At 43.2% G+C, this 21987-nt stretch overlaps 2 protein-coding genes across 2 annotated transcripts; one reads left to right on the top strand and one right to left on the bottom strand.

Moving 5' to 3' along the window:
* Positions 1 to 7334: 7334 nt before the first annotated feature.
* si:dkey-266f7.9 (uncharacterized protein LOC100006223 homolog) lies at positions 7335 to 14308 on the bottom strand. Its single transcript, XM_024395677.2, has 4 exons — positions 14079 to 14308; positions 9476 to 9569; positions 8681 to 9251; positions 7335 to 8602 (listed from the first exon to the last, which is right to left on the bottom strand). The coding sequence occupies exons 1-4, from the start codon at positions 14215 to 14217 to the stop codon at positions 8336 to 8338; spliced, it is 1071 nt and encodes a 356-aa protein (XP_024251445.1). The 5' UTR covers positions 14218 to 14308; the 3' UTR covers positions 7335 to 8335.
* Positions 14309 to 19361: 5053 nt separating this feature from the next.
* On the top strand, positions 19362 to 21987 carry LOC112229700 (protein rapunzel). Its single transcript, XM_024395681.1, has 2 exons — positions 19362 to 19475; positions 20482 to 21987. Exons 1-2 carry the CDS (start codon positions 19367 to 19369, stop codon positions 21198 to 21200), a joined length of 828 nt encoding a protein of 275 aa, XP_024251449.1. The 5' UTR covers positions 19362 to 19366; the 3' UTR covers positions 21201 to 21987.

Raw genomic sequence — 21987 nt, 5'->3', positions numbered from 1 at the left:
GCCTATGAAAAAATAAAAGTAACGAATAATTAAAGAGCAGCAATAAAATAACAATAACGTGGCTATATAGAGGGGGTACCAGTACAGAGTCAGTGGGCACCGTTTAGTCGAGGTAATGTGTACATGTAGGTAGAGCTACAATTCAAATAGTCTGGGTAGCCATTTGATAAGATGTTCAGGATTCTTATGGCTCGGGGGTAGAAGCTGTTTAGAAGCCTCTTGGACCTAGACTTGGTGCTCTGGTACCGCTTGCCGAGCGGTAGGGCCTTCCTCTGACACTGCCTGGTACAGAGGTCCTGGATGGCAGGAAGCTTGGCCCCAGTGATGTACTGGGCGGTATGCACTACCCTCTAGTGCCTTGCGGTCGGAGGCCGAGCAGTTGCCATACCAGGCAGTGAGGCTCTCGATGGTGCAACTGTAGACCCTTTTGAGGATCTGAGGACCCATGCCAAATCTTTTCAGTCTCCTGAGGGGGATTAGGTTTTGTCGTGCCCTCTTCATGACTCATGGTGTGCTTGGACCATGTTAGTTTTTTGGTGATGTGGACACCAAGGAACTTGAAGCTCTCAACCTGCTCCACTACAGCCCCGTCGATGAGAATGGGGGCGTGCTCAGTCCTCCTTTTCCTGTAGTCCGCAATCATCTCCTTTGTCTTGATCACATTGAGGGAGAGGTTGTTGTCCTGGCACCACACAGCCAGGTCTCTGACCTGGTCCCTATAGGCTGTCTCGTCGTTGTGTGCAATCAGGCCTACCACTGTTGTCATTGGCAAACTAAATGATGGTGTTGGAGTCGTGCCTGGCCATGCAGTCAAGAGTGAACAGGGAGTACAGGAGAGGACTGAGCACGTAACCCTGAGGGCCCCCCGTGTTGAGGATCAATGTGGCAGATGTGTTGTTACCTACGCTTACCACCTGGGGGTGGCCCGTCAGGAAGTCCAGGATCCAGTTGCAGAGGGAGGTGTGTAGTCCCAGGGTCCTTAGGTTAGTGATGAGCTTTGAGGGCACTATGGTATTGAACGCTGAGCAGTTGTCAATGAATAGCATTCTCACATAGGTGTTCCTTTTGTCCTGGTGTGAAAGGGCAGTGTGGAGTGAAATAGAGATTGCATCATCTGTGGATATGTTGGGGTGGTATGCAAATTGGAGTGGGTCTAGGGTTTCTGGGATAATGCTGTTGATGTGAGCCTTGACCAGACTTTCAAAGCACTTCATGGTTACAGACGTGAGTGCTATGGGTCGGTAGTCATTTAGGCAGGTTACCTAAGTGTTCTTGGGCACAGGGACTATGGTTGTCTGCTTGAAACATGTTGGTATTACAGATTCCGACAGGAAGAGGTTGAAAATGTCAATGAAGACACTTGCCAGTTGGTCAGCGCATGCTTGGAGTACACGTCCTGGTAATCCGTCTGGCCCTGCGGCCTTGTGAATGTTGACCTGTTTAAAGATCCCTGTTTTGTTCTGTTTTCTTCTATTTAAGAAAACATTTTTCAACCGACTCTGTGGAATTAAAACACCCCTGATCACATGCAAACACAGTTCACTTTCATAGCAGCCACATAAAAACAGCATGATCATTTTGCTCTTTGTAGAGTTCCTACTCGCATCTAGGGTTGGTCCTGGTCAGTCCCTGGATGGGAGACCAGATGCTGCTGGAAGTGGTGTTGGAGGGCCAGTAGGAGGCACTCTTTCCTCTGGTCTAAAAAATATCCCAATTCCCCAGGGCAGTGATTGGGGACACTGCCCTGTGTAGGGTGCTGTCTTTCGGATGGGACGTTAAACGGATGTCCTGACTCTCTGAAGTCACTAAAGATCCCATGGCACTTATTGCAAGAGTAGGGGTGTTAACCCCGGTGTCCTGGCTAAATTCCCAATCTGGCCCTCAAACCATCATGGTCACCTAATAATCCCCAGTTTACAATTGGCACATTCACCCCCTCCTCTCCCTTGTAACTATTCCCCAGGTCGTTGCTGTAAATGAGAACATGTTCTCAGTCAACTTACCTGGTAAAATAATGGATAAATAAAATAAATAAATACATATACATGCTCTCCTCTTCTCACCTTTTACCTTCGCTTGTGGACTTCAGTGCACAACACATCAGCTGTATGTGACCAAGCAAGAAAATCTTTCCAAGCCAAACCTTCATATTATAACCGCTACACACAGCCTACATCATTGTCACCGTCATAGCTAGTCAACGTAGCTACTAGAACTAACGCTTAAGTAAAACCGCTACAATCATGCAGTACAGGACAAGCAGTTTAGCAGTTACACCGGCGGGACCGGTAGCAATAAATTAATCAAACCAAAAGCTTACCTTGACTTGTAAGAGTTCCAGTGTTGGATAGCTATAGCCAGCTAGCTAACATAGCATCCCTCTCTGTTCGAGCTGGGTGTTTGAGTAGACTAAACTAGCTAGCTGCATTCGCTAGCGAAGTGAGAGAAAAAAAATACAATGAAATATAGCTAGTTCTATCTCTCTCTTGCTTCTTCATTTTTCAAGAAATATATTTGATCAAAACTGTTCAACTATTATCTTTCTCTCCCAGTGAACTACTCACCACAATCTATGCACCGCAGTGCTAGCTAGCTGTAGCTTCAGCTTTCAGTACTAGACTCATTCTCTGATCCTTTGATTGGGTGGACAACATGTCAGTTCATGCTGCAAGAGCTCTGATAGGTTGGAACATGTCCTGCGGAAGTTGTCATAATTACCGTGTAAGGCCGTGAAAGGGGGTGAGAACCATGAGCCTCCTAGGTTTTGTATTTAAGTCAAATTACCCAGAGAATGATGATGAAGCTAGCTGTCCTCCGGCTGGCTACACCATGGTGCTACCCTACAGAGTGCTGTTGAGGCTCCTGTAGACCCACATAGCAAAACAGTGTGTTTTAATCAATTATTTGGTGACGTGAATATATTTAGCATAATTTTATCTATAAATGATAACTTTATTAATTTCACTATTTTTAATTTTATGAAATTCACAGAGGAGGATGGTCCTCCCCTTCCTCTTCTGAGAAGCCTCCACTGGAATTCATTGTCTCATGATAATGTCCACCAGGCTGCTGTCTTGCTGCCATCATCAGGGTTATAGTCTACCAAGCAATGTCTTCAACTGCAAGCGAATTGGTCCCTCAATAGTTTTATTCATACTTGCCTCTTCACCAGTTTTGACAACAATTATCGTTTTACATTGCAATGCCTCTTTCAATAACTTCCAGAGAATACTCAAAGCTCCCAAATGAAATTCACTGAGTCCTCAAACCCACATAGGCCCATTTTAGCTGTTGGAGCCATAGGTCTACCAATGGATCCCAAACTAAGCCTTCCATCTGGCCCCTTGGACCTAAGCAGCTGCAGTGTGATACATAAAGCTTGTGGCGAACACTGCCATGTTTAGTTTTGCTCAACCTAGGTCGAGGCACAGACACGGTCTCAATGGGGATAGCTGAGCTGACTAAACTGACTGAGCTAGTGGCAGACTCCACTAAGCTGGCAGGCTGGCTAACAGCCTGCTGCCTGGCCTGCATCCTATTTCATTGTAGAGCTAGGGGAGTTAGAGCCATGTCTATGTTCGTAGATAAGATGAGAGCACCCCTCCAGCTAGGATGGAGTCCGTCACTCCTCAACAGGCCAAGCTTAGTCCTGTTTGTGGGTGAGTCCCAGAAAAATCTACAAATTATATATTTTAGGAGGAGCAGAAAACAGTTTTCAACCAGCGATTGAGTTGTGAGACTGTTGTAGAGCTCATCACTCCCCCTAACTGGGAGGGGGCCAGAGACAATTACTCGATGCCGACACATCTTTCCAGCTGATTTACACGCTTAATCTATATTGCGCTTGGTGACCTCTGACTGTTTCATCCTAACATCGTTGGTGCCGACATGGATAACAATATCCCTATAAAGTATCAGGATTTAACACAGTGCACCTCTTCAGGGTCACATGAGACATTGTCTCTTCATCATGTCAATATTCTTCCTCCTGTTCTTGTCCTGGATTGCACAGGGTCTGCCATTGTCCAGATTGGCCTCTGTCTTGGGGGTCCCCATGGTGGCGGATTGGTTGGGTGGCGGCTGCCATGGCTGTTGAGCAGGGGAATACCACAGTCCTTGTCCTCCGGGTGGACCTCCTCCTCGAGGTGCCCCCCTCGGGGCTCCTCTGCCTCTTGGTCCGCCCCTGCCTCTCCCCTCAGCTGCTGGGCTTGTTTGCATTGTGCAGCGAAATGGCCTGTCTTGCCACAGGTGAAGCAACTTCCAAGTTTGGGTTTTCCTCCACTTGCACCACCTCCCACTCCAGCAGGCACCTGCCCTTGGTAGAATATCAACTGGGCAGCTTGCAATGTCTGAGTCTTCACTTTTTCTTGTTGTCACTCAGCATGTTTGCAATGTTGTACCACAGTGGCCAGGGGTTCAGTTTCCAAACTGATACAGGTGGTTCTCACCACTTTCTCCAGGTCTGGTGTCAGGCCTCTCATGAGGGCATCCTTCAACAGATCTCCATATGCCAGTTCATTAGGTCTGATGCCGCTGTGCAGCCTGAAACAGGTTTCCAGTCTCCTTCGATACGATAACAAGTGCTCATCCTTCGCCATGGTGCATTCTCTGATGTCGTCCAGTCAGTTTTGGCGGGATACAGTGCCCCTATTCTTCCCAACACGGCCACCAGTTGGTCCTGATAATGGCCATTCTCAGCCCAGAGCTGGTTGTAATCAAAGTCCCCTTCTTAGTTCCCTCATAATCTGTTCATCTCTCCCTAACCTCATCCAACAGTGTCACACTCAGTGTCCCTGTCAAAGAAAAACCTCCTTCGATATGCCACAATTTCACATGGTACAAAATATCCCCTCCCCACTTATCTACTACAACCTCAAGGGCAGACGTTGGGGGATCTGGAATGCTGTGTCCTCTGCTCACGTGTGCTCCCATGGTTCCTGCTCTTTCACTCATACACACTCACAGAAAACACAAACTAGACACACAGGGGATGAGACAGACCCCCCGCTGTTTTTAGATTTTAAACCCTGTCTATATGAACAGGGTAACCCATATCATTTATCAAAATGATTGCCTAGTTAGTGGCCTCAAAACACTGTCAGTGCTGTCTCCCCACTGGGATATCGCCTACTGCGATAACTGTGGTACAGATTATATTATGTCTATCCAAATGTGCAAAACCACCTACAGAGTACCCATGTCTTGCATAACACGATCCTCAAAAATCCAATCTTACCTCGTTCATTTTAACCTCCACCTCCGGTGAAGTGCCAGGAATAACAAAAAAACTCAGAATAATATCTAACAATAGTAACCCAGGGCATACCTGTTTACTTAATTTATCAAAACATTTCATCAAAACATTACACGTTATAATTTTAAATTCACCAAGCCAGATGACCTCGCAAGGCGTCACCTGCACTGTAGTTCCTCATTCAATACATTAACCTCACCAGTCCTACTGTGATCAAACCAGTACCACGGATCTGGACTTTTGGTAGACCGACCGCTACTGGCTAATTAACAATCATGTCCAAGGATACCTCACTTAAGAACACTCTTATCAACTCAACTCAGTCCTGCTAGTTACCCCAGCCTTGGCCCTCTTAAGGAAGACCTTGCTCTGAGTGTACCCTCAACAGGGGCTTTTGTTATTTTTCCCCTTCATCTACACTGAATGAAGAGGAGTTAACGGTTGACATCAATAAGGGATAATATCTTTCACCTGGATTCACCTGGTCAGTCTGTCATGGAAAGTCTGTCTATGTCATGTTCCTAATGTTTTGTTCACTCAGTGTATATATACAGGACATTCGGAAACTATTCAGACCCCTTGACTTTTTCCACATTTTGTTACGTTTTCTAAAATTGATTAAATTGTTTTTTTCCCCCTCATCAATCTACACACAATACCCCATAAAGACAAATCCAAAACAGGTTTTTAGACATTTTTGGACATTTATTATAAATAAAAAAATGTAATATCACATTTACATAAGTATTCAGACCCTTTACTCAGTACTTTGTTGAAGCACCTTTGGTCCGGGCTCTGGCTGGCCACTTAAGGACATTCAGAGACTTGTCCTGAAGCCAATTCTGCATTGTATTGACTGTGTGCTTATGGTCATTATCCTGTTGGAAGGTGAACCTTTGCCCCAGTCTGAGGTCCTGAGCACTCTGGAGCAGGTTTTCATAACTAGTTTCCCAGTCCCTGCCGCTGAAAAACATCCCCACAGCATGATGCTGCCACCACCATGCTTCACCGTAGGGATGGTGCCAGGTTCTCCAGATGTGATGCTTGGCATTCAGGCCAAAGAGTTCAATCTTGGTTTCATCAGACCAGAGAATCTTGTTTCTCATGGTCTGAGAGTCTTTAGGTGCCCTTTGGCAAACTCCAAGCGGGCTGTCATGTACCTTTAACTGAGGAGTGGCTTCCGTCTGGCCACTCTACCATAAAGACCTGATTGATGGAGTGCTGCAGAGATAGTTGTCCTTCTGGAAGGTTCTCGCATCTCCACAGAGGAACTCTAGAGCTCTGTCAGAGTGACCATCGGATTCTTGGTCACCTCCCTGACCAAGGCCCTTCTCCCCCAATTGCTTAGTTTGGCCAGGGGCCAGCTCAAGGAAGAGTCTTGGTGGTTCCAAACTTATTCCATTTAAGAATGGTTCAGGCCACTGTATTCTTGGAGACCTTCAATGCTGCAGACATTTTTGGTACCCTTCCCCAGATCTGTACCTCGACACAATCCTGTCTTGGAGCTCTACTGACAATTCCTTCAACCTTGTAAAGAAGGTATTTCTGTTTTTTATATTTAATAAATGAGCACAAACTTCTAGAAACCTGTTTTAGCTCTGTCATTATGGGGTATTGTGTGTAGATTGCATTTAAAAAAATGTAATCCATTTTAGAATAAGGCTGTAACGTAACAAAATGTGGAAATGTCAAGGGACCTGAATACTTCCCGAAAGCACTGTATATATATTGTGCATAGTAATGTTGTAGGTCAAACTAGGCTTGTTATTTATTTACTGATTCATAACGATAAAAGCAAAGGTTTCACTGTGGGAAAATTACTAGCATCGCACCTGCTTGGGACACAGGTCATGGTACCCCTACATTAAGAATATATCTATAAATAGCCATAGTAATGTTTTTGGTCAAACTAGGGATGATATTTATTTACTTATTCTTAACGATAAAAGCCAAAGTTTCAATGTGTGAAAGTTGCTGTCATCACACCTGCTTGAACACAGTTCAATTATTTCTACAGCTGTTTTCTTTCAAAATCTCCATTCAGTCAATTCCCATTTGATTAGTAATTGTATTCACAAACAAAGCATACATTTTATGTGGATTAAAGCTATTTATTTTCTATTGACAATTTTGAATAGCCTGTCCAATCATACAGCCATTGTGTCATTGTTGTGACTGAAACACTGCTGGGTTTGAAAGGGGTTAATATCTTAATGACATCACTGTCCAAAAGATATTAAACAATACCACATGTAAGGATTGAAATCAATAACATTGAAAGAACATTACTCAAAGATGTCCTTACGGTTTTCTGTTTTGAGTTCATGTTTTGTGGTGTGGCATTCTTCCCAAATGTGTCAGTTTTCTTTGAACATTAACACTTAAAGTAAATGTTCACTCCAAAATTAAAGTTTTTCAGACATTTTCAGATCTACTGCTGTGTAGGTCCAGCTATATGCATCAATCCCAATATGAATGAGAAAGATGGGCACCATAGGCATACTAGGGCTGTAGCTGGATTTACACAACGGATGGTGTGGGACATAGATTCATCTCGACATTAGACAACTTTTGAAGTCCCAACATATCTGGAAAACTTTGATTTTGGAGTGAACTAGCCCTTTCAAATAGTGATAGTCAATTCCTATAGTTCTTTTCTTGATGAGGTGCTACACAAATTAGAATTGCGACTCGTCCTTGATCACCTGGCCAGCGGTCAAAATTAGCTATCGGACATCTTAACAATGTTATTTTCTGGTTTTCTGGTTGTGGGGACCAGATGATAACCAATTTAGGATGTCTTACTTCCTTTTACAGTTAGTACACAATCTGACCATGACGTCAGAAAATATATCAGTCTGACATCATTGCAACCAGTTTTGCCCGCTTGATGGAAAGTCAAGAGCGATGACGAACCTCACCAATAAACAACTGCTTACTTAAGTAGCAAGGTATAGTGAAAATAAGCATACAATGAGCAAAATGGACTCCCAATCATCATGTAGTGTCTCAACAATTTTAATTTGAGAGTATCTATGTTGATTGTATGGTAGCAGGCTTAGTAGACGAGGGACCTCTCTCTCAGTTGAAGTTGATGATCATTTGAAGCAGGGGAGAGGCGGGGAAATCCATGGTGATGATTCCGAAGCGCCTGTTCTGCCCCATCAGTGCCATCAGGTAGTCGTACAGGCGGGCATTGATTCGCTGGGCGATGGCGTTGGGGTAGGCAAAGATGCCCGCTCCGCTGCCATAGGTGAGGAAGATATAGGCCTTGTTGCCAACATGGGCAGTCTCCAGGTGTTCGTGCACACTTTGCCATTTCTCAGCCACATGCAGGAGGGTGGGGACCTGAGGAGACAACAAGCATATGAGACTCAACAAAAATGTTTAGCCACAATTTAGTTTTCAAAATGACCGTCTCCTTACCTTCCAGTCGTCTGCAATGTCCAGGGAGCTGTAGCGCATGCCGAGGTCAGGTCCGCCAAAGTCCTGGAGGACAATGAGCTTCCCTCTGGCCTGTCCCACAGTTGGCATGAGCCGACTGTGCCACAGCAGGTCCCAGTCGGCGTAAAGGTGAATGTAGCTGACCACTGCCCCGTAGATGTCAAAGGTCTCACTGAACTCCTCCTTGAGCCGCATCAGCACCATCTCGCTGGGGTACTCACGTAGGAAGTCAGCCACGCCCTCCAGCACGTCACCGAAGTGCGCCCGCTGGTAAGACACGCCGTGGTGGATGGTGAGGTTGCCACGCACATGGCGCACACGAACGTCCAGGAAGCGCACACCGGCACGCAACTGTGACGCCAGGCTCCAGGACTGGCACTCGGCCAAGGCACCGCCGTAGATGGCCATGGTGTTGTGGGTGCCAGGCATGGTGACCTCGGACAGCGGGCGGCTGTCCGGGAGGTCCGCCATCCAGGAGGGGTTGAGGAACTCGGGGGCCGCAGTGTCGTCATAGTCAGGCCTTTGGATGGCACTGTTGCTCAAGCCGACAGCCCTGGTGGGTAATTAGATCAAAGGTCAATACTTAATCCCAAAGCTAGCTAATTATATTACTCATAACTGACTCTCACACCACTCTTACACTACACTACTTCTATATTGTTCTGTCCTCTCCAGTCATTCAGATTAGTGCTAATGAAGGAAAGAAGGCTGTGAGTCTCAAACTATTCAAGAATATTGAGAAACAACCCCTGACTACCTTTGAAATAAGATACTCACCCCAGTAGGGTCATCAGCTCAATAAGCATCTTCCCCATCCTGGGGACTCCTTTGGTGCTTGCCATGTCTGATTCTTCAGTTATATTAATGGGGACTAAGTTTGGGGGCAAGGAAAGGAAGCGCAGATGAATCTCAGGGAAATTGTTTGATGCTTCAGTTTTAGAATAGCAGCGATACAGGAATTGTTTTGTCATTTTGGGGGTTATAGGTACAATATCCATTTCCATTATAATCAGTTTATATCAAATGTACCCGTGGGCTGCCACACAAAAGAAAAATGCAAGCAAGAAATACATAGTTTTAAGTAATAATAAATTCTGTATAAACAGGAAAAGATCATTGACATAATTATTTTACAGAATTAGGTATATTTGTCCGGGCCTCCATTATTCCTTGACTAGCAGCACCATTCATTCTCGCTGTCGATAATTCTAATAGTAACGGTATCCACTGGTGAACTGGGAGAGAGTGAGGTGATTGCCATCTAAAAGCCAAAATATCTTTTTGCGCTCTCATTATTAAGTAACATAATAGATGCAAAGCATTGAATATTTACGATGATGCATTTCAAAATACATTTTGTAACTTTGCCCCAGAAGCAACTAACTGCAGGGCACTCCCACATCATATGAAGGAATGTGCCTACCTGATTCAGGGGACAGAGTGAACAGTTGGGGACAATTTCATCGTAAAACATTTCCTTGGTGTTACATAGAGATAAATACAGATACTAAGGTCATAGGGTAGTTCAGAATCAATTATATCTGTCGACCATACTTTTTTAATGGCTAGTTCAGAATATGAGCTTTCCCAAAGTTGTTTATAGAGATCAGTCCTTTCGGGAGCCCAGATCATTCATTTATAAATACCATCATTGGATGGTTCGGTAGTTGGGTTTCCCAAGAGACTCCATAGGCCAGCATAGCTGATCTAAGTTGTAAATATTGAAAAAAGGAGTTGCCTGGTAATGTGTATGGATCCTTCAAATCTGTGAATCTTCTCAAACCATTACTGTCCATGATATTGGCAGGGGGGGGATGCAAAAGGCCGCCCTCCAGATCACAAGTCATTATTGAAATATTGGAGTATGGGTATGCCATTTTGATTCCCAGTTCCTTTGTTTTCAATTTTGCGCCAGATAGAGATTGTGTGAGCAATAATAGGACCAAAGCGTAGATTACTGTCACGGCGGCATAAAGGATCAGGAGACATGCGTAGGAATGGTACAGGGACGAAGACCAAACAAACACGTATACAAAACATAGGGTTGAGACCCAAACAAAAGAGTGAGGAGTACCTCGAATAAATACACAATGGCACAATGATTATCACACGGGAGGAGACCCGTAATCATCTGTACATTACACGTGGCACGAAAGCCAAAACAACACAGCACAGGTACTCACACGAACCAACGGACATTGGAACAATAATCAATAGGACAATGGTGAACAAAGGGCACACTTATACAATTACTAATCAAATGGTAATAGGGACCAGGTGTGCGTAATGACAGTTCCGGAGGGATCCGTGACATTTACATTGTTCAAGGGATATATCAGGGAAGACCATCTCTTCCAGGGCAATAGGAGACACCATATGTCTCTCTATACTCAGCCAGGGAGCGGTAGAATCATGTCTAAACCAATTTAGGATGGGACGAAATGCTAGTGCCTGGAAATACAATTTAAATTTATAAATACAATTTAAAGTTTGGTACGTCTTTCCCTTGTAAGTTTGTTAATTTTAGCCAGGATTGCTTACCTTTCCATATACATTTAGATACCACACTATGTAGTTTGTCCCAATAGCCAGAAGGGGGAGCAATGGGAAGCATTGAACTACAGAAATTCAGCCGTGGCAGTAGACTCATTTGACAATAGATATTCTGCTGGTTAAAGCAACTGGGAAGTTATTCCATCTACTGAGGAATGGATTCAATTGATTTAAGCATTCTGTTAAATTTAAAACAATGCCATTATTTATTAAATAAATTGTATCAATAGCATGTCAACTATTAAGGGGTTTATGAATGCTTATTCATGAAAGTTATTAGAAAATGTTAACAAAACGTATTGTCTGAAATCAACATAAGCAACTTATTGTCAGCCTGTTGCTTTTTTGTTTTTCGTAAGAGGTGCAAATGCCAACAGATACATGTTTTTCTGCTTTTTTTGGGAGGAGGTCAGGTGGTTTTGGAACTACAGTGCCTTCAGAAAGTATTCATACCCCTTTACGTATTCCACTTTTTGTTGTGTTACAGCCTGAATTAAAAATGGATTAAATAGGTTTTTTTTCTCACCCACACACTACACCCCATAATGACAAAGTGAAAACATGTTTTTAGAAATGTTTGCAAATCTATTGTAAATGGAATACAGAAATATGTAATTTACATAAGTATTCACATCCCTGTGTCAATACTTTGTAGAAGTACCTTTGGCGATTACAGTTGTGAGTCTTTTTGGGTAAGTCTCTAAGAGCTTTGCACACTTGGATTGTACAATATTTGCACATTATTATTTTTTAAATTCTTCAAACTGTGTCAAATTGATTATTGCTAGACAGCCATTTTCAAGTCTTTCCATAGATTTTCAAGCCAATTTAAGTCAAAACTGTAACTCGGCCACTCATGAACATTCAATGTCGTCTTGGTAAGCAACATCAAATCAAATTTTATTGGTCACATACACATATTTAGCAGATGTTATTGCGGGTGTAGCTAAATGCTTGCGTTCCTAGCTCCAACAGTAGCAGTAGTATCTAACAATTTGGTATCAGCAGTAGTATCTAACAGCAGTAGTATCTAACAATTTGGTATCAGCAGTAGTATCTAACAGCAGTAGTATCTAACAATTTGGTACATCAGTGTAGATTTGGCCTTGGGTTTTAGGTTATTGTCCTTCTGAAAGGTTGGAAAGCAGACTGTACTAGGTTTTCTTCTTGGATTTTGCTACTACAGACTACAAAGGGAAGCACAGCCGAGAGCTGCCCAGTGACACGAACCTACCTACATGTATTCCGTTTTGTTTTATCCCCCCAAACTAGTCAATGCTGATGATAAGCATACCCATAACATGACGCAGCCACCACAACACATTAAAACATGAAAAGTGGTACTCAGTGATGTGTTGTGTTGGATCCGCCCCAAACATAACATTTTGTATTCAGGACAAAAAAGTGAATTTCTTAGCAATTTTTTTTCCAGTATTACTTAGCAGGATGCATGTTTTGACATTTTTATTATTCTTTACAGGCTTCCTTCTTTTCACTCTACCATTTAGGTTAGTATTGTGGAGTAACTATGTTGTTGATCCTTCCCCGGTTTTCTCAAACTCAAGCTGTTTTAAAATTACAATTGGCCTCATGATGAAATCCCATGAAATTTCCCCAGAAACTTAGTTAAGAAGAATGCCTGAATCTTTGCAGTGACTGGGTGTATTGGTACACCATCCAAAGCCTAATTAATTGCTTCACCATGCTCAAATGGATATTCAATATGTGCTTATTTTTTATTTTGTTCACCCATCTACCAATTGGTGCCCTTCTTTGCAAGGCATTGAAAAACCTTCCTGGTCTTTGTGGTTGGATCTGAACATGAAATTCACTACTCAATTGAGGGACCTTGCATATAATTGCATGTGTGGAGTACAGAAATGGGGTAGTCATTCCAAAATCATGTTAACCACTATTATTGAACACGGAATGAGTCCATGCAACTTATGCAATTTGTTCAGCACATTTTTACACCTGAACTTATTTAAGCTTGACATAACAAACGGGTTGAATACGTACTGACTCAAGACATTTCAGCGTAAAAAAAACATTATAATAATTTTAAATATGTTCTACAAACAAAATGTCACTTTGAAATGATATGGTATAGGGTTTAGATCAGTAACACAACATCTAAATGTAATCCATTTTAAATTCAGGCTGTAACACAAAAAAATGTGGGAAAATGAAAGGGGTGTGAATACTTTCTGAAGGCACTGTATACCGTATGCACTTGTGGACACAGGTGAAACCTAGAGTAGTTTTCCCACTACAAAAGGTAAAGGTTCTGTAAAAGGTAAAGATCACACTATTGATTATCTAACTCTTGTCAAACTTAAGTTGCATAAATAGAAACATAACAACTTTATTTATTATGCTGACTGTGCTAGTTTAAATTATTTGTCACTTGTTACCTATTTCAATACCTGTGCTTATAGATTTGTTTTAACTTACAGTAGTTTATTTTCAGTTATTACTTGCTTTGTCAGAGTTGACCGCAGAGTAATTTCCTAGATGATCTCTAAATTAATATATCCTCCTTTTCAAAAACATGGTTAACCTCAAAACCAGACTTAAAGATAATATAAACCTAGGATGCAATTGCATGTGGCTCAAAAACAGCACAGATGTACAGTAGGCGTAATAAAAGCAAGCAAACCCATGAAAAAGTTGGCAGCGATATAAGCAAAGTGCAGGCAATGAATGAATTTGATGTGAACCCAGTTCACCCCACAAGGAATTTCTATGGCAGGCTAAACCTTTCTAAGCCCAGATCCAAACATGAGTTCCTCCATTCTAGCCACCACAGTATCAATGCCCTTGTTACCTGAACCCAAAAGGTGTGAGTCTTCGGCCTGACAACCCTGCAGCCAAAGGAAGACAGCGAGCAAGAGAGAGACAGAGACGGACTGAGTGAACGAGTGAGGGGGCATGTTGATGGGGGATGTTGATGTAGCAGATCCCATGGAAAGCTATGTGGGTTCAACATCAGTGTGTGAGAGGGGGGCGCTCGCTCGCTTGACCGATCACGCCACTGTTGTTTCAGACCGACTGTTCGGCGTGCTCACACACACACACACACACACACACACACACACACACACACACACACACACACACGTAATTCATAACCACCCAGGCAACTGCGTAACCATAAAACGTCACATTGTCGTATGTTTGCTGTGCTTGTGTGATATTAATTGTGATTTAGTGCCAAATAGAAATATATAAAGTGAATATTAACTTTTTGGTAACACTTTACTTGATGCACAGCGTCACAACACGTTATGACACGGTCATAACCATGTCATAATATGTCATAGCAGCTGTCATAACCTGTCACAATATGGTCATAACACTGTCATGACCCATATATGTTGTGACATATATTGCGTTATTTTATGATTGGTTATGACACCTACAAAAGAGTGTCAAACCCACATTTTTGAAAAGTGTTTTTTCCCTACCAAGAAGTTTTCTTTTGTTTAAAAGTTGGTTTCTTAAGTCCTTTGTTGTTGTTATAATTAATTCTCCACAGTTATGTTTGTTTCATCATTAAATAACTTGTAGAAAATGCACTTTATGACACTGTCAAGAAACATTATGACCATCACAATCATATAAGCCAGATAGACCTACCTATCACGTACAAGCCCTTATGTCAGTCATCAGTCAAAAAGAGGGTGTCTTGTCCTGCTCCTGAAATCTGTTCCTGCATTCATCCCAGTCAACAGAAACAGAGCATTGGGGTATGCAGTTTTAAGAAAAATACCTGAAAAACTAAGAAACACCGGGGACCGGTAAGTTGAGGTAATTGAGGTAATATATACATGTGGGTAGTGTTATTTAACTGACTTATGCATAGATAATAACAGAGAGTAACAGCAGCGTAAAAGAGGGGACAATGCAAGTAGTCTGGGTAGCCATTTGATTAGATGTTCAGTAGTCTTATGGCTTGGGGGAAGAAGCTGTTTAGAAGCCTCTTGGAACTAGACTTCGGTACCGCTTGCCGTGCAGAAGCAGAGAGAACAGTCTATGACTAGAGTGGCTGGAGTCTTTGACAATTGTTAGGGCCTTCATCTGACACCGCCTGGTATAGAGGTCCTGGATGGCAGGAAGCTTGGTCCCAGTGATGTACTGGGCTGTACACACTACCCTCTGTAGTGTCTTGCGGTCATAGGCTGAGTACGAGGCAGTGATGCAACCAGTCAGGATGCTCTCGATGGTGCAACTGTAGAACCTTTTGAGGATCTGAGGACCCATGCCAAATCTTTTCAGTCTCCTGAGGGGGAATAGGTTTTGTCGTGCCCTCTTCATGACTGTCATGGTGTGCTTGGACCATGTTAGTTTGTGGACACCAAGGAACTTGAAGCTCTCAACCTGCTCCACTGCAGCCCCGTCGATGAGAATGGGTGTGTGCTCGGTCCTCCTTTTCCTGTAGTCCACAATCATCTCCTTAGTCTTGATCACATTGAGGGAGAGGTTGTTGTCCTGGCACCACACAGCCAGGTCTCTGACCTCCTCCCTATATGCTGTCTCGTCGTTGTTGGTGATCAGGCCTACCACTGTTGTGTCATTGGCAAACTTAAAGATGGCGTTGGAGTCTTGGCAGGCCGTGCGGTCATGAGTGAACAGGGAGTAAGTACCCTTACCACCTGGGGGCAGCCCGTCAGGAAGTCCAGGATCCAGTTGCCGAGGGGGGTGTGTAGTCCTGGGGTGCTTAGCTTAGTGATGAGCTTTGAGGGCACTATGGTGTTGAACACTGAGCTATAGTCAATGAATAGCATTTTCACATAGGTGTTCCTTTTGTTCAGGTGTGAAAGGGCAGTGTGGAGTGCAATAGAGATTGCATCATCTGTGGATCTGTTGGGGCAGTATGCAAATTGGAGTGGGTCTAGGGTTTCTGGGATAATGGTGTAGTCATTTGGGCAGGTTACCTTATGGTTATTGGGGCACAGGAACTATGGTGGTCTGCTTGAAACATGTTGGTATTACAGACTCAGACAGGGAGAGGTTAAAAATTACTATTATTATTTATTTATTTTATTTAACCTTTACTTAACCTTGCAAGTCAGTTAAGAACAAATTCTGTTTACAATGACGACCTACCGGGGGACAGTGGGTTAACTGCCTTGTTCAGAATTACAGATTTTTACCTTGTCAGCTTTCGGTTACTAACCACTAGACTACCTGCCGCCCAAATGTCAGTGAAGACACTTGCCAGTTGGTCAACGCATACTCAGAGTACACATCCTGGTAATCCGTCTGGCCCTGCGGCCTTGTGAATGTTGACCTGTTTAAAGGTCTTACTCACATCGGCTGCAGAGAGTGTGATCACACAGTCATCCGGAACAGCTGGTGTTCTCATGCATGTTTCAGTGTTACTTGCCTCGAAGCGAGCATAGAAGTAATTTAGCTCGTCTGGTAGGCTCATGTCACTGGGCAGCTCTTGGCTGTGCTTCCCTTTGTAGTCTGTAGTAGTTTGCAAGCCCTGCCACATCCGACGAGCATCGGAGGCGGTGTAGTACGATTCGATCTTAGTCCTGTATTGACGCTTTGCCTGTTTGATGGTTCGTCGGAGGGCATAGCGGGATTTCTTATAAGCTTCCGGGTTAGAGTCCCACTCTTTGAAAGTGTCAGCTCTACCCTTTTGCTCAGTGCGAATGTTGCCTGTAATCCATGGCTTCTGGTTGGGGTATGTACGTACAGTCACTGTGGGGACGACGTCCTTGATGCACTTATTAATAAAGCCAGTGACTGATGTTGTGTACTCCTCAATGCCATCGGAAGAGTCCCGGAAAATATTCCAGTCTGTGCTTGCAAAACAGTCCTGTAGCTTAGCATCTGCATCATCTGACCACTTTTTTATTGACCGAGTCACTGATGCTTCCTGCTTAAATTTTTGCTTGTAAGCAGGAATCGGGAGGACAGAATTATGGTCAGATTTGCCATATGGAGGGTGAGGGAAAGCTTTGTACGCTTCTCTGTGTGTGGAGTAAAAGTGGTTGAGTTTTTTTCCCCTCTGGTTGACAATTTAACATAGAAATGAGGTAAAACAGATTTCCCTGCATTAAAGTCCCCGGTCACTAGGAGCGCTGCCTCTGGATGAATGTTTTCCTGTTTGCTTATGGCAGTATACAGCTCATTGAGTGTGGTCTTAGTGGCAGCATCAGTCTGTGGTGGTATGTAGACAGCTACGAAAAATACAGATGAAAACTCTCTCGGTAGATAGTGTGGTCTACAGCTTGTCATGATACACTACCTCAGGCGAGCAAAACCTTGAGAATTCTCTAGATATCGTGCACCAGCTGTTGTTTACAAATATACATAGACCGTCACCCCTTGTCTTAGCAGAGGCTGCTGTTCTATCCTGCCGATGCAGTGTGTAACCCGCCAGCTGTATGTTAATCATGTCGTCGTTCAGCCACGACTCGGTGAAACATACAGATATTACAGTTTTTAATGTCCCGTTAGTAGGATGTACGTGCTTTTAGCTCGTCCAATTTATTTTCCAGCGATTGTGCGTTGGCTAGTAGTACGGATGGAAAGGGCAGATTAGCCACTCGTCGGAAGATCCTCCCAAGGCATCCCGATCTCTTTCCGCGATATCTTTTCCGCCTCTTTCTCCTGCGAATGACTGGGATGAGGGCCTGTTCCGGTGTCTGGAGTAAATTCCTCTCGTCCTACTCTTGTACTGTTGACAAGAAGGCTAACATGTAATGGAATGTTTTGCCTTGTGTGGTAGGTTTTGTGGGTTTTTACACTCTTGTGTAGTTGTCATAACCAGCAATAAAATAACTTCTGTGGTAGGTTTTGTGGGTTTTGACACTTTTATGTAGGTGTTATAACCATCCATAAAATAATGCAATATATATCACAAAAGATTATGTCAAGGTATTTCAGCTGTTATGACATTTTATGACATGGTTATGACCGTGTCATAACGTGTTATGACACTGGGTGTCAAGTAAAGTGTTAACAAATTTTATTTTCACATCACAATGGCAATGTTACCTTCAATAAAACTCTTAAATATTTGAAGAGGAAAATAATGGAGCCAACGTTTGTTGTCATTGGACAATGAAAACAAATGAATATAGATGAGAAAATTTGAAGGGGGGCAAGGAGACATGTATATTGTTATAATCTTTGATGAGCCTTTATGAATAAGGCTAATTATGTATCTTTATGTTTTCAACTTATCTTTTTGACTAGAGAACATATGTAGACACTAGTATGATGCTAGAGATAATGAATACAAGGTTAAAAAGTGGTGAAATGCACCTCTTCTTATACCTTTGTAGTAACAGTGTAATTACTACAGTGTTGTTGCATAGTAACTTAGTGATTGCTTTGTAATTGCATACCAATGGTTGAGCAGTTTTTGTAAATAAATATGTTTAATGAGACCCTGATTGTTGTGTGAAAAACTGCTTAATTTCATTTCTGTACAATTCAAATTAAATTACTGAAATTCAATGTAACATCAATAAGATGTTACTAGTGTAATAACAGTGTTACACAGGTATAAGATACATTTAATGTAAAGTGAGTAATACAGGCTTACAACATATTCCTAACATGTGATCTCATAGGGTTGCTCACTTTAGGACCTACAGTATCTTCTCTCTAATCATAATATAGGGCAGGCTACTGAGAGTGTGGCGGCAGCCGGAGGGTTGTTGTCATTAATATCCCATATGCTACCCACTGCCATTGTGCCCTTGAGTAAGGCACCTAACCCCCCAAAACTCCTTCAGGGGGGCTCTCTCTCTCTCTCTCTCTCTCTCTCTCACTCTTTGTGTGTGTGTGTGTGTGAGATAGTTGTGGTGTGTTGGTTTCGTACTATGGGAGCAGAAAATAAAGAATTGCATTGCAAATTGTACACATATATTATATTCTGATGGATTCCCTCTACCCTTATCCCTACATTCACAGCACTATTAAAAACTCTTGCTACTGAAGGTGTGGATGCATTTGATATGCCTAAAACAATAGACATCCTGCTTTGCCTCTGCTTGGTTTACAGCCACAAAGCAGCCAGCTGCATTTCCCCCTCCATCCAATCAGCACAGCCCAAACAAGAGTCATGTTTCCTTGTTCCTCTGTCCTTATATGGCAGAAAGTAGGCTGGGCTTCTCAGACTGGGGGACTCTTGGAAAATGGTCGCTTGGAAATACTGACAGCTTGTATAAAGAGAAGGATAACAACAGCTTGACCTCAGGTAAACAGAAGATATTTAGTCTTAAGGGCTTTGTATTATCTTTTGAGATTTTATCTGAAAAATAACACTTTATATTGAAGTCAAAAGGGAATCAGTGGTTCATGATACATGTTTGTGGTTGGAGAAACAGGAAATGAGTGTAGTTAGATCAAAATTAATGTGATTTACTCAAAAGGATCTCTGAATTGATGTACAGTACATTGGCATGTGCCTTTATCATTTTGTTTTTCTTTAGAAAATCCTGCCGGTGTAATAGGAGGTCAATGATTGTATTTAATGTATCCAGGCGACACACCCACTGGTCTTCCAGATTTTTTTTCCTTGGGCATGATGAGTAAGAGCTAAGCTATGAACTAGGGTTGTATACGATTTGCAGAGCCACACAAATCAGTTAGTGTACACACACAGGACAACATACACTCCCTTTCATAGGTGACCCAAATGTATGTTGTCCTGTGTGAGGTTTGAATTTAGAAGCCCTGTATCTGAATGAAATACTGTACTTGATTCCAACTGATTGCTAACAGCCATAAATATGAAAAGAAAAGATTGATAATGAAAGATATGTTCTCTTAGAAAGACATGGTCTCTAATTCTATCTCAAATAAGATATAACAGTTAATCTTGGCTTCTCAACCGAAGTCATCATTGACTTGTTGCCCTGGCCTAGTGACTTGTTACTTACTACACAACTAGAGGCTTTGTGAGAGGTGTTACTCAGGAGTATTAAAACTGTAGCTTGATACATAAAGCTAAAAGACACAAAGTGACATAATGTGTGTGGAATGCAACTTGAGAACTAAGATGCCCAATTTTTTCAGCAGCATTAAAAGTAATAAGATTATTGTGAAACATTGAATGATCTACCCCATCTACAAGATAAACTGAAATAGAAACTGTTCAGTTCATTGACTACCCTCACACAACAGCCTGACACTGTCCCTCTCTCTCTCTCCTTTTGCTTTCTCTTTCTCTTCATCATTATATTTTTCGCTCTCTCTGTCAGAGTCACAGACGCTAACAGCAATGGCTGAGGCCGGGCAAATCAGAAAGACAGCGGCCAAGGTGTTGGGTTGTGTGGAGAAGGTCTCCTCCTTCGCCTCGTCCATCGACCCCCTCTTCGGCATCGTCTCCTCCCTGGTGGGGGTGGTGCGCACAGGCCTGGTGGGCGAGGAGGCGCACGCCCTGGACAAGGACTTCCAGGTGGTACACGGCAAGTTGCAGAGCATCTCGGCGAAAAACCATCAGTGCCTGCGGCAGATCCGTGTAGACGAGGTCAATGAGACGTTCGGCAAGTATGAAGAGTACATCAAGCACCAGTATACCGCCTTCAGCTCCATGGTGACGATGGTGAGGAAGGACCCAGAGGGAGCGCGGAGCCACATGGCCAACTTCGAGCGGGCCTATGAGAGGGACAAGAGTGACCTGAGCCTGGACGTGTACTACCGAGGCGTCATGGGCACCGGGTCGGTGTTTGGAAGGTCCCTGCTGAAGGTGTACCTGGAGCACTGTGACGGAGACCGCAGGGTTATGGAGCATCGGTGCTCTCACTTGGGCCACCTGTTCCACATCGGCTTGATCGCTCTCATGGCCTACACAGCGGTGACGGAGGACGATGAGGAAGAGGTGCGGGAGAAGTGGGCCAAGCGCGTGGAAGACATCCAAGCCAAAATGCAGGAGATTTTGAGCCAGTGCAAAGAGGAGGAGGAGAGGAGTCTGCCCTAAAGCTTGGGAAAGGGGAGAGGTGGGGGCCCTGTCCAGAAATAACCCCTACTCCCAGTCCTGAAGTGCTACTGGGTGTGCAGTATGTCCTGGGTGTTTCTGCCCTGCTCGAATACATCTCATTCTACTAATCAGCTGCTCATGTTGAGCCTAATTAGCTAAACCAGATATGTTAGAGCAAGGATGGAATAAAAGCCTGCAGACCCAGTTGTTATCTAGGAGGGATGGCCACCCCTGCTCTAACCCCCTTGTTAGAACTGGATAGGTACGCACAATATGGCTGTAGTTCCACCGTGCCCTCAGAGGCATGGTGGAATTTTTGCCAAATATTTTGCTTAGACCTGTCCAATTTTTTCCGATCAACACAAGTGCCAAGGGGTAGGGGCTAAGGGTTGATTGTCGACAGGGCCAGCGATTGAAGGTAGCTTCGGTGGGTTAGAAGTAGAGTTTTGTGGTTAAAACTGTAGAGAAGTGGTTCCCACTTTCTCAGCAACCACACTCATTCAAGTGGACCAAATAAAACAAGGAAATCATATATTATGTGTATTATGAATAGATGGAAAACCAAATTCACAGTTAAAGCAATCAAAATACGTTTTCTTTGTTTGTCCACAAAAACTGCATGTTTATTTTGGTTAACTGAACTCTTTGTTACTGTGGTAATTGTTCCTAGTTTGAATTTGTGTTCATACCGCTGCCTTATATTAGGCTACCTGCCAATACTTGCTCTGGTCTAGTAATCTATTATACTCTGTCTTCAATAAAGAAGTCTAAATTATGACCAATATTA

This window comes from Oncorhynchus tshawytscha, linkage group LG31 (assembly GCF_018296145.1).
Source record: "Oncorhynchus tshawytscha isolate Ot180627B linkage group LG31, Otsh_v2.0, whole genome shotgun sequence".
Classification (NCBI taxonomy): Eukaryota; Metazoa; Chordata; class Actinopteri; order Salmoniformes; family Salmonidae; genus Oncorhynchus; species Oncorhynchus tshawytscha.
Note: the sequence above shows the minus strand (reverse complement) of the source record. Positions and strands in the feature narration are given on the sequence as shown.

What these genes read in the sequence shown, in the direction of transcription:
- si:dkey-266f7.9 (XM_024395677.2), bottom strand. Translation starts at nt 14,217, where the DNA reads ATGGGATCTGCTACATCAACATCCCCCATCAACATGCCCCCTCACTCG. An exon ending in GAGCTGATGACCCTACTGGG is followed by an intron (nt 9,252 to 9,475) that starts GTGAGTATCTTA and finishes ATTACCCACCAG; the next exon opens with GGCTGTCGGCTTGAGCAACA. An exon ending in ACATTGCAGACGACTGGAAG is followed by an intron (nt 8,603 to 8,680) that starts GTAAGGAGACGG and finishes TTGTCTCCTCAG; the next exon opens with GTCCCCACCCTCCTGCATGT.
- LOC112229700 (XM_024395681.1), top strand. Translation starts at nt 19,367, where the DNA reads ATGGCAGAAAGTAGGCTGGGCTTCTCAGACTGGGGGACTCTTGGAAAA. An exon ending in TAACAACAGCTTGACCTCAG is followed by an intron (nt 19,476 to 20,481) that starts GTAAACAGAAGA and finishes TCTCTCTGTCAG; the next exon opens with AGTCACAGACGCTAACAGCA.